Below are 12305 nucleotides of genomic sequence, written 5' to 3' on the forward strand. Positions count from 1 at the left end.
GGACCAGTTTTCCCGGATTTATCCATGGCTGTCACAATCCTAGTCAAATGTCACAGTTTACTTCCTTGACCTTCTAAAGAAAACCCTCAATCCTGTCATTTTCCATCCCAATGCCCAAATTTTTATACTTATCACTTGCCACTATCTGAAATTTAGATTTTTTTTTTTTCATGTAGTTCTGTTTCCAGAACATCAGCTCTGTGAGAAGAGATCAAGTCTTTATCGTTTGCCACTATATATCCAGATCCTAGAATGGTGCCTGAGAATACAGTAATGACCCAATAAATATTAATTAAGTGAAATGGAAATCTTTGCAGGGAAAGACCTAAACAATATACTTGCTTTGTATAAGCTAAAAAAGTGGTGATATCTGAGAGGAGAAATCTTATGATATGAAAAAACAAACAAGGATATAAAATAAGGATACATCAATAATAAAAACAAAAAGTGGTAATATACTTAGAAATGGTACTAACAGTTGAGCTCCTGCTCAACAAATAAATACTTGTTAACCAATGCGTGGTGCAAACAAAATACAAAAGAATAAATTATTATCTCTTTATTAATCTCATCAACTCTTTGAATAGTATATTCTTTAAATTCTACAATATTATACACAAAATATAACTGTGCATTGCTAAATTTTTAGTTCTACAAAAATGGTGAACAACATAGTTATCAAAAACGCATACAATATAAATCATCATCAAGCAAACAAAAATCAGTCCAACTGCTTAAGGAATTGCCAGCTGTAATTTTAATATTTATTTGTGCCAACCACAAGTAGTGTCCTGCATAGAAAAAAGAGGTGTTCATGGAGCTTAAAGTTAAAAGAGTAGGGGGAAAGCTATTAAATAATCATCAGAAATAATGTAAAATAATTCCTATGAACAGTATAATGAAAAAACAGGAAGATTTTCCCAAGAAAGAATATATTAGGGGACCAAATCTTAGAGAAAACATCAGCTGGGCTAATATCTGAGCGGTAAATAAAGATCAAGTTATAAATTAATGAAACAATACAGGGAAACATGAGGCTGAAAGAAAACAAACTGGAAAAAGTGAAGTGGGAGGCTCTAAGGAGGAAGATATTCAGATGAATTTAGACAGGCAAGAAAGGGGCAATTATGGAGAGCTATCACAGAATATTTTAAAGATTTTTAACCTTTACTATAAAAATCTATGAGAAAAAAGTATTTTAGGCAGAAGGAGGACATAATTAGAACTGTCTTCCAAAAATAAATCAACAAACAAAAAAGGCTGCAGCTATATGGGCCAGCTAATTATTAAGAACACCTCTCTAGATACTAAATAGATCAAGAGAAAAAAGGCAAAGACCAGGTCTTACTCATACTGGCACTCAAAAGCCTACAACACAATCATTTTCACAAGATAGATCCCAAAGTTATTTTTGAAACAAATAAATGATTAATCAGTTGAAACTTTAAAAATGCTAAGTATTAACAGATTCATCTAGGAAACTGGCAAATTTTAAAAGTTATAAATCTTACTGAAGAACATAAAGTGACTACTGAGGACTTGCTAACAGTTACAAACGTGTTATTTATGGCTCCATCACCAACTAACTAAACAATATCTAGAATGAATAATTTCATCTTGCTAGGTCCACAATACCACCTTTCCTAATACTCCCTTTTCATTATCTATAAAGATAAAATCTGACTGTTTATTCCAAAGGTCAGTGAGAGGGTCAAATAAATCCCAATAAGTAGTGAAATTAAATACAAAATGCTATACAAGTGCTATGATACTGTTCTTACAGGTTTTCTTCTTCCTCTAAATATGCACTGTATGACCATTTGAATATAGGGACCTCCAATAATTATTCGTTCCTAAATTCCAATATATTAAGGAGAGATGAAATCATCAAAACACACTTTAAAAAGAAATTTAGAGGCAATGATAAAAACTTAGGAACTCAATTTTAGTGATTCCTAACTGAGACATTTCCTTTTTAATAACTATACTAATAGTTCAGAATTTTTTTAATATGTGTTAAGTTTCATTTCCCAAAATAATGAAACACAAACATACTGAAAACAGACTATCAGTAGGATAAAATGTTGTCACAAGGTAATAGTCTCCTTCTGTTGTACACAGGAAAAAACAAATGCTGAAGAAAATCTGCTATACGTCTTTTCATAGAAGAGATAGAGGTTTTGTAAGTATATCTAAAACTATTGTTTTATCAAGCTTAATGACAATACCCTAAAATGAATTCTAAATGTTCATTTGGATACCACTGAAAAAAAAAAAAAAAACAATTTTACCAAGGTTAAAACTTCTAACAAGGGAAATAGATGTTTCATATTTGCCTATTCAACTTCACACCCAACTGATCATAAAATTACATGTGGAAAATATCAAATTTTCCAAAAGCAAAATCAAAGAAAACCTCTGTTCTCACTGGACCAACAGTCTTCCTTGCTTGTTAACATGTGTTGCATGCTCTTTGTGCCTTTACTAAAAAACTCAAACAGAAAAACCTAACTGATATAGCAATAGATGCTCCTTAACTTACAGTTGTGTTTTTCTTATTTTTTAATTCTATTCAGATTCATAGTTTTAAAAAGCTATAAAAGTAGCTATTTTCAACTGGTCATCTATTTAAATACATTATAGTGTCAAGACCAAAATTATGACAACAAAAATTAGTAAAACTATTAGCATGTAAACATTGGTTAGCCTTACAATTTTCGAACAATAATATATTAATATTCCAAATAGTCACCGTACTTTGCACTTAACTATCTCAAGAAAAAAAGCAAAAGATGTAAGAGAGATAAATTCAACTTCTAGTTTAAGAATTAATTAAGACAAAGTGATTTAACATTAAAAAGCTTTGTAGGCCCTCAGGATTGGAGAAAAATCCTACAAATCACACACACACACACACACACACACACACACGAAAGATTAACATATAAAATACATAAGAAATATCAACAACTCGGAAAACAATACAAATTTAAAATGGCAAAGTACTTTATTTCTCTAAAAAGATATACAAGTGATATACAAGGGATATACAAGTGGCCAATAAACACTTGAAAAGACAATTAACACCATTAATCATTAGAGAAATAAAAATCAAAACCACAGTGAGTTTCTGTTTCATTTTCATTAGGATGGCTATAATCAAAAAACAGAAAATAGCAAGGTTGCCAATGATGCAGAGAAATTAGAGCCTTTGTTCCATGTTGGTGGGAATGTAAAATGGTACAGTTCTGTATAAAACGTAATGGCAGTTTCTCAAAATTTAAACACTGAATTACCATGTGACCCAATAATTCTACTTCTGGGTGTAGGAGTATACATACACATATATATGTATATACCCGTGTATACACACACACACACACACACACAAAAGAACTGAAAGCAGATGCTACATCTATGTTCACAGAAGTATTAGTCACCATAGCTAGAGAGAGGAGCGAAAGAGAGAAGACAGATGGAATAATTCTACTATATGCTCAAACCTGGGTAAATCTTGGAAAACTTTATGGCAAGTGAAATAAAGTCAGACACAAGGGACAAATATTGAATGATCCACTTATGTTCAAATCCACAGAGACAAAATGAAATAGCAGTTACCAAGAACTGGAGAAAGGAAATAATGGTAGAGAATACAAAATTTATTATTTATGATTTTTTTAAGATTTATTTATGCATACAAGAGCTGGGGTGCAGGCCAGAGAAGTGGGGGGTGAAAGTATTCACCAGAGACAGAGTAGGGAACAGAACAGGCAGATCTACTGAAATACACTGCTGAGGGGAGCAGCAGGCGAGACAGGAATTGTCTGCTGCACCATGTGGGTCACATCCCTGGCTGGGGATATAACTTGTGCTGCAGTGGCTGCAGATAGCTTCATAGTGCTGCAACTTAAACCCTTGCGCCACCAGGGAGGTCCCTTATAATTTTGTTTTAAGATTTTATTTATTTATGCATACAAGAACTGGAGTAATGGCCAGAGGTGCAGAGCATGAAAGGATTGGCCAGAGACAGCGTGGGGAACAGAACAGGCAGACTGAGTGAAATACACTGCTAAGGGGAGCAGCAGGCCAGACAGTAGAGGTCTGCAGTGCCATGTGGGTAGCTCCCTGGCCAGCCAGGAATTGAACTTATGCTACAGAGGCTTCGGATAGCTTCACAGTGCTGTGCTTAACCCCTGCGTCACCAGGGAGACCCTCCTTATGATTTTTTTAAGGGCACACAAATTACAACTGGAGACAAATAATGGTAGCAGTGGCACAATAAAGTGAATGCACATAAGCCACTTGAAAATAGTTAAAGTGGTAGATTTTGTTATACTTTACCATTATAAAAATTTAAGTAACAATATTTTTCAAAGCAATGTGGTACAGTTGAAGGATCCCTGAATCAAGAAAACTAGGATCAAACTGGGGTTTTGATATCAACTATGTGCTCTTAGGTAAGTAATACAATTTCTCGACGATTCAAGCCTTTTCATCTTCGGAAAATAAGAAGTCTATAATAGAGGATGTGTTTCTTTTCAGTTCAAAATATTCCATATAGCCAGAAAAACCAAAGCTATAAACAAGGCTACTGCCATTCAAGTGGACATAAGAAAATTAACCACCCAGTTAAGTCTTAGTTGTTTTAAGACATTTCTGTGATGGAGAATGATAATCACGAAAGCAAACAGATGAAAATACACATAGGCTTGGGAACAAGACAATTAAAAAAGATTTATCTCCAGGAGCATCAAAAACACTCAGCTCTAAATGGGACCTCAATCTGTGATATTATAAAGGACAGAGCAGTTGAGCAGACTTAAATTTTGTGCCTTTTGGAGTGGGTTACTTTATTCTCTATGCCTGCTAATATGTATCACCGGCATTTCTGTTAGACTTTCATTACTGTTGAAAGCATTTATTCTGGTGTTTTTCAGAACTAGAGCAGAAAAATGGCAGCTTCAGTTTTCATTTCAGGAAACAAAAGGAGCAATATTTGTTTCATCTCTCCCTTAAAGACACCACATCAATGCCACAAACATACTATTACCAACTCCTATATTTTCTAATTAACAAAGAATTCAAAGATAGATGGCACAGGAGAATCTTCCTCCCTCAAATGAAGTGTTCAATAACTTCACTAGTCAAAACTAAGCTATGTAGCACCATGCTAAGTAAGGAATGGGGACTTAGAAGACCCCTCAGTCTTGTAAAGAAATGTTTTCCCACGGTACATTCTTTTAAGTATGGAAATGATTCGTGACATATATAAGCAATCACTATAGAAGAGAAAATAAACGTGAAAGCAGATTTTGACACAATGAAAGAACTTTGTAACTACCCAACAATGAATAGGCTGTCTCACAAGTAACAATAACGTGATAATGAAAAGATCATTATAAACCACAGATACAAAAAAAACTCAGAAACTGATATGCCTTGAGTCCAACTAACCTAATAGCTACAATGCTATGAGATCAGCATCACAATAGTATCTATAGACTATTAACTGATACTAAAAGAGTTCAGATTTATTTCCTTTACTATCAATAGCTGCCTTCCAATACATGGAAAATCATTTTACTATAAGGCAAGAAGCAAGTGAGTCTTCAAAAACAATTAACAAAATGTAATGTACATCTTTATTTCCTCAAAAAGGAAGGGTTCAAGACTTTAGAATCAGATAATCCTCCAAGAGAATCGTTGTTCAGTCTCTGTAAGACTTTGAACAAGTTCTATAACTTCTCTGAATTTTAGTTTTATAAGGGGGAATACATTCTTACCCCATAGCATTGTATTCTCTTTCAGCACAGTATTCTCTTTCAAACCCTACCCATTCTTTTGAAATCTCCCCGAAAGTCATGTTCATGACTTTATAAAGCCAAAGTAATTTTTCTCTGCCCTTGCAAAATAGGTTGCACATTCTATGAATAAGCTCACATTTTTTTAAAGATTTTTTTAGTTATGCATGCAAGAACTGGGTTACAGGCCAGAGGTGGGGGGGGGGGCGGTGAGAGGATTCACCAGAGATAGAGTAGGGAACAGAACAGGCCGATTGACTGAAATACACTCCTGAGGGGAGCAGTGGGCAAGACAGGAGAGGTCTGCTGCACCATGTGGGTAGCTTCCCGGCCAGGGATCAAAATCATGCTGCAGTGGTTGCAGACAGCTTTATAGTGTTGAGACTCTATAAAGACTCTTGGGCCACCAAAGAGGCCCAAGATCACATTTTTGACCCCCCATGATTGGGGAAAATGAACTTGAGACTGTATTATGTTTCCGGTTTAACAAAACTAGTCAGCATGAAATATCTGATTAACTCATATTCAAAAAAAAGTATACATCTTTGTCAATGAAGTAGTCTGGGTCCAAAGAAACTTTCCAAATACCTCTCCCATTCTATCTATTCATAGATGCAAATACCACTGATTTTGGTCAGATTATATGGCCTCCATACCCCCAACCAACCTCTAGATACCTGAATATCTATCTGATTAACCCATTCATGCCCAATTCTAATGCTACATTTACTGAGGCCATTCCCAATGTTCCAGGAAAAGTTTCTACTTTAACATTTTCGGCATTCTGCTTAAGCCTCTATTTTATAATTTAAAACCACTTCTTTTCATGTGTGTCTACTGTCTTGGCCCACTAAGCTGTAAGTTTTCATGCTCAGGAGATCTCTTACCCTCAATATTCTCTACTTTATCCTTTTCCAATCCTTTACTGCTCTTTTAAAGACATCCTCATATTTTAAAATGAGATAAATTCAAATTTAACTAACTGTTCAAGATTTTTAACATTAAATACTACTGGTCACTGTGTCTTTCCAACATATTCCATATATTTCAATTCTGTTCTAAGGGGCTAGAACAACTAAATGTTAAAGTGATGTAAAACAATGAAGAAAAGAACTTTTTGAAAGTTTATTTTTGTATATTTGGAAACTATGTAGTACAGAATGAAAGATAAGCTATAACCAAAATAGTCTAAAAAAATAAATTCTAGAGTTAAAATTAGCTTTTTTACTGAGGCTAAAATACATTAATTCGAACATTTGATAATAACATTTTCAACATTATTTAAACCACCTTTTTTTTTAACTTTTTTTATTTTTAAAATTTTTTTTAAAGATTTATTTATTTATACAAGCACCGGCTACAGTCAGAAGCACAGGAGGGTGAGAGAATTCACCAGAGCCAGAGCAGGGAGCAGAACAGGCAGAAGGACCAAAATACACTGCTGAGGGGAGCAGTGGGCGGCAGGAGAGGTCTGCGCGCCATGTGGGACACTCGCCCCAGTGGCCGGGGATGGAACCGGCGCTGCAGAGGCTGTGGGCCGCTTCACAGCCCAGCGCTCAACGGCTGCGCCACCGGGGGAGGCCCTATTTAAACCACCTTTTTAAAAAAACTGTAAGCAAACCTGATTAAACTTCATTATTTTATAACTACATATACAATTAAGTTAAATTTAGAAACATTTTAAAACTGAAAGTATAAACTACTTTGCTGATTTACTTAAAATCTAGATTTTCATTGCTAAATAAAGCATACCATCTAAAAAAATTTGAATGTCCTATAAAATGCCTGTTTCAAAAGCTGTAACATATAGTAAATATGCTCTTCTCATTATTGAATAAAATATACACATTGCATCATATATGTGCTTTAAGAGGCTCTGGAATGTGAATTTTAAAAATCCAAATGAAACAGCTTGTATAATTTGAGGAAAGCAGAGACTCTGAATGGGAACAGAGTTGACATTTAATGACATAGCCAGCATCCCTTACTAAATAATCTTCACTGCATGAGTTAAATACAATTCTCAGTTCTCATATGATTTTGATTTAATTTAAATGCTGTTTGATGTATTTTATCTGGTATTTTCTTTAATTAAGACACATCTCAATTTGTGATATTTTGTGTTTATTACTTTCATTTTAGAGTTGCAATGGACACAGTTTACTTTCTTTTGTAAAAATTAAATACTTTTAAACAATGTACATTTGTGAAGCATAGCAAAAATGTTACTGAATTAAAGTAGAAATGGTCTTAACTACAAAAAGAATCACTTCAAATAATATTAAATTCTGTGATCTCATGCTTTTAGTATTTAATTAGAATTTTTTTTAAATGTCAGCAGACATATTTTAAATCACACCTAACAATATATATCAAGACCTACATTTCGTTAAAATAAGTCTTGCCTATTTAAATATTCAATTGTTTTCAGAGTCTATAATTCATTTTGTAAATTTTGGCTTTTAAAAATATAGTTTGCCTTACACATATTGATGCTCCTTCATATAACAAATTACACTGTTTCTAATAAAATTTTAGTGTCATAAATGATAAACTAGTAATAACAGATAATAGTATTTACAAAAATCTATCAAAGCTGATATCTACATACCAACTGGAATATATAATGGTATTTAATAAGTCAGAATATAAAACCTGGTTCATATGCAATGCTACAAATATGCAAATAAAAAGTTTAAAAGTCAGTCTACACAACATAATAAATGACATGAAGACTATGGATGACTGAGGAAAAAATGAAACATATTAAAAAAAATAAGAATTACAATATAGTAATGATTTTGTTTTATAGAGGAACTGGTTCCAAGACTTTTATAATGAACTGCAACTTCTACATTTTTACTTTTCTGAATAGGCAAATTTCTTTGAAAATGTGAGAATCAAATTTCATTAAAATATTTAAATAGGTATATACTATTAAAGGAACATTTTTAGCAAATGACAAATTTTAAAGAAATCAATATCTTTTTTCTGAAAGTTATGTTGCATTTCATAAATAACTAATGAAAAATACATCCTACAAAAAATAAGGTTACTAAATCTTAGGATGAGAAAACAAAGGTATGTTCTAAATGATTAAAATAATCCAAATTCTAAAACACAGAAATATTTCACTAGAATATAATTTCAAATATTTAAATCATACTTCACATATTTAAGCAATTATTTAATATAATATTATTATTAAATATACATCATGTGTATACTTTTCTAAATGGCTTTGACTACAAGATGGTATTATAAGTGAAATTATACTTAAGGATTGATAATATTGTACAACTTAAAAACATTTTGTATCATCTCAAAAAGGAGGGGAACAAAGGTACTTGTCTCTGCAGTTCCTATTACTATATGTAGCAGCAACATTTTATTATGGTTCCAACACAGATAAACAATTATTAACCCAAAGAAGAGTTTTCAATACCATGAAGACACTATGACCTAATACTTTTCAAATATTAAAGGGAATTTTTAGTGTCTCAGTACAAATATAACTTCAGCTATTCTACTTAAGTGTTATACAAAACTAACACACTACCATAAGATAGAACTGTTTTTCCCCTTCTAAGATACTAAAAATTAACATAAGCCACATTTTAATATAATACTTACCAACATGTAGGTAGTTTCAAAAGTTTACCATAAAGAGCCGTGCTAAAAGAGGGAATAATTGGTACAGGTATGCAGTAAGATCCCCTACAATCCAAAGAAGTCAGTCCTGCCTGGAAACCAAATATCTGAAACAAAAAGTAAAGATCCAAATGTTCACAAAGTTTTAATAAGCACAGGATGAAATAAGTCAGTTTCAATTAGCTCTTCAACAGCTGCATACTAAATATGTTCCGAAGTCTTTTTCTACGTTCAACATTTTTTCTTACTCAATTTGACATTAACTAAGTCTAAACAGTATTTCTTTCACATTCCTAAAAGGTTACTGCTCTTTTACTAACTTTTTTTAATTTTACATTTTATTTCTATACATAATCCTCAAGTGCTATTTGTATTGTCTGCTAAAATTCACAAATTTTCCATTAATACAAAAAAAACTGAACTCATTTTGTACATTGTAAATATTAAATTTAATAAATTACTATTAATATGTTCTGACTAAAAGGGTAAGAACAATCTTATAAACCAATTTTGCCTTCAAATTACATCACTTACACCCAAAAAGAAATACAAATGTGTCCTAAAATCCTGCTTCTTGTACTTTTCTTTTGTGAAAATAATTTAGCGTTGAGGTTTTTCACCCCAGGAAATTTGGTTCATGGCATAATTTACTCTTCATATGTTTATACTTAAATGAACAGATGACATTCAAAAGTTTTACAAGCATTCCATGAAATCCCTGAACACCATATTTGTCTTAACAGTAGAAAAAACAACACATCAAATTTTATCAGTAATACTTAAAAGGACTGAATATATTTTTGCTCAATTATTTCCAATAAGATAAAAGATAAACATCTCAAACAGGAAACACTGAGACACAAGGATACAAAACCAAGAGGTACTGTTTTCCAACAACTTGCAAAAGCAGCTTAAGCCCAAAATTTATCTTTTATTATCATTTTTTGCTCTTGGGGTTATAAAGCATTGACATTCCTATCTCCAGTAATATTAACTTTTAAGTTATACAGTAAACTGAGATTTCTCAACTAATTTTCAGAACAAAATACATTTGATGAACAGTAAAGCTAATAATCAAGTTCTTAGAGAGTATTAAGCTACTTTCAAATGATTTCAAAAAGCTGTAACATACCCATCATTATTCAAACTGACAATGTCAAATTCTTCTAAAGTCAGTTTTGAACAAAATACTTTTTTAAATAACACATTAGTTGGAATTTTCAGAGAAAACTGGATTTCAAAGGACCTACCTATCTAATTACTATCAAAGAAAAGTAAATGGATACAGCGATTAATTCCTCTATTAGTCAAGTGGCAAGAGATACAAAATTGAAGAGAAAAAATCTTTTCTAAGTTTCCTATACTTAAATGATCAACCCCAGAAATTAAGTTATTTGACATTCATTATCTTTGAAAACTTTAAGAAATCCTGTATGCAGAGAAATTCTGGGCACTCTACAATTTCAGCATTTTGTATTTCCTCTCAAAGACGCATATTAAAGGATTCTGAAATCCATAATTATTAATACCACTATTACAAAGCATGATATAAACAATACCAAAACTTTATCAAATATTTCTAGAGTAGATATAAGGGTAATGTCTTATCATATGAGATTATCTGTGTCCAACTAACAACTCTCTAAAGCCACTTTCTAATACTCAATAAAATGTCCCAACAGACACCATCATTAACTGTACTTAGAGGAAACTGGGTGTAGAGGAGATCCCCTGCTGGTTGTTTGCAGAACTGCAAAGGACTTTGGGGAAACTGCCCACTGTTCTTTCATTTTTTTAAAGCTTTTACTCTACTTAAAGGTTGTCTCAAGATACTTACAAAGGAATCTTCAAGTAAATATAAATTATATGAAAGTGGGCCTATCTACCACAACAAAAATATTTCAAAGTAAAATTTCTAGTCTTTTAAATTAGAAATAAAATTCACAGATTTACAATAAATAACTTAAGAACTTATAATTTAGTAACAATAGCCTTTGACCAAGACTACAAGAAAAAACAGCAAAGAATAAGTTGAGGGTGCTTGCACCAAGGATACTTCATTTATTTTAAAATAATGAACAATGCAAACTAGTAGCCTGAAATTATAATTTATGAATCAGTATGTGTATCTAGTAAAAGTTTTAGTTGAAGGAAACGTAAACTTGAAGATGATTTACATATCAATTACATGAAAAATTAAACATGAAGTGCCACATTTCTAAAATGCCAATTAAAAAATAAAAATACATAATCTCTATTTTAACACTTTTACAAGAAATGTTGTTGAATTAATGTCTCAAATAGAGAAGCTATAGGTTTAAAAATGCACAACTTATTTCTAAGTTTTTAATAAAATTAGTATGATAGATTAGGATTTGCAATGGAAAACATATATATATTTAGCACACATTAACTGTAAATAACAACAAAAGCATAAAATAATTGTGATGTAAAACAAATCACTTATGTTGTCATAGGACACTAAATATGATTATATAAATATCCTAAAAAGCAATAATCTTTATAGAATAATAAAATGAAAATTATGAAAACTGAAAAAACTGGGCCTTCCCTGGTGGCGCAGTGGTTGAGCACTGGGTTGCGAGGCTGCCCGCATCCTCTGCAGCGCCAGTTCAATCCCCGGCCACCGGCGAGGGTACAACGAAAAAAAAAAACTGAAAAAAGAAAAATAATCATATGTTATAAAAAAAAATCTTCTGGAGAAAAGGACAGAACCAGGATTTCAAGATTTGGAAGAGGATTTTCTTTTATATGGCTTTTTGGAACTAACTCAAAATACAATTTGTTATAAAGTTTACCGCAGTTCATGCTGCTTGGGGTAATTACTATAAA

General features: G+C 32.2%; 1 protein-coding gene across 13 annotated transcripts in view; it reads right to left on the reverse strand.

Moving 5' to 3' along the window:
* The window catches only part of VPS13B (vacuolar protein sorting 13 homolog B), a 622702-nt gene that overhangs the window by 505441 nt on the left and 104956 nt on the right, over nucleotides 1–12305 (reverse strand). For 12 of the 13 annotated variants that reach the window (XM_054692064.1, XM_054692063.1, XM_054692065.1 and 9 more), the window contains one exon: nucleotides 9435–9559. In XM_054692064.1, coding sequence (XP_054548039.1) covers nucleotides 9435–9559 — 125 coding nt within the window. Of the gene's footprint in view, nucleotides 1–9434; nucleotides 9560–11952; nucleotides 12128–12305 lie in introns of those variants that run through there. The other variant, XM_054692072.1, reaches the window with a different exon arrangement.

This window comes from Talpa occidentalis, unplaced genomic scaffold, assembly GCF_014898055.3.
Source record: "Talpa occidentalis isolate TD23 unplaced genomic scaffold, MPIMG_talOcc4v2.1, whole genome shotgun sequence".
Lineage (NCBI taxonomy): Eukaryota > Metazoa > Chordata > Mammalia > Eulipotyphla > Talpidae > Talpa > Talpa occidentalis.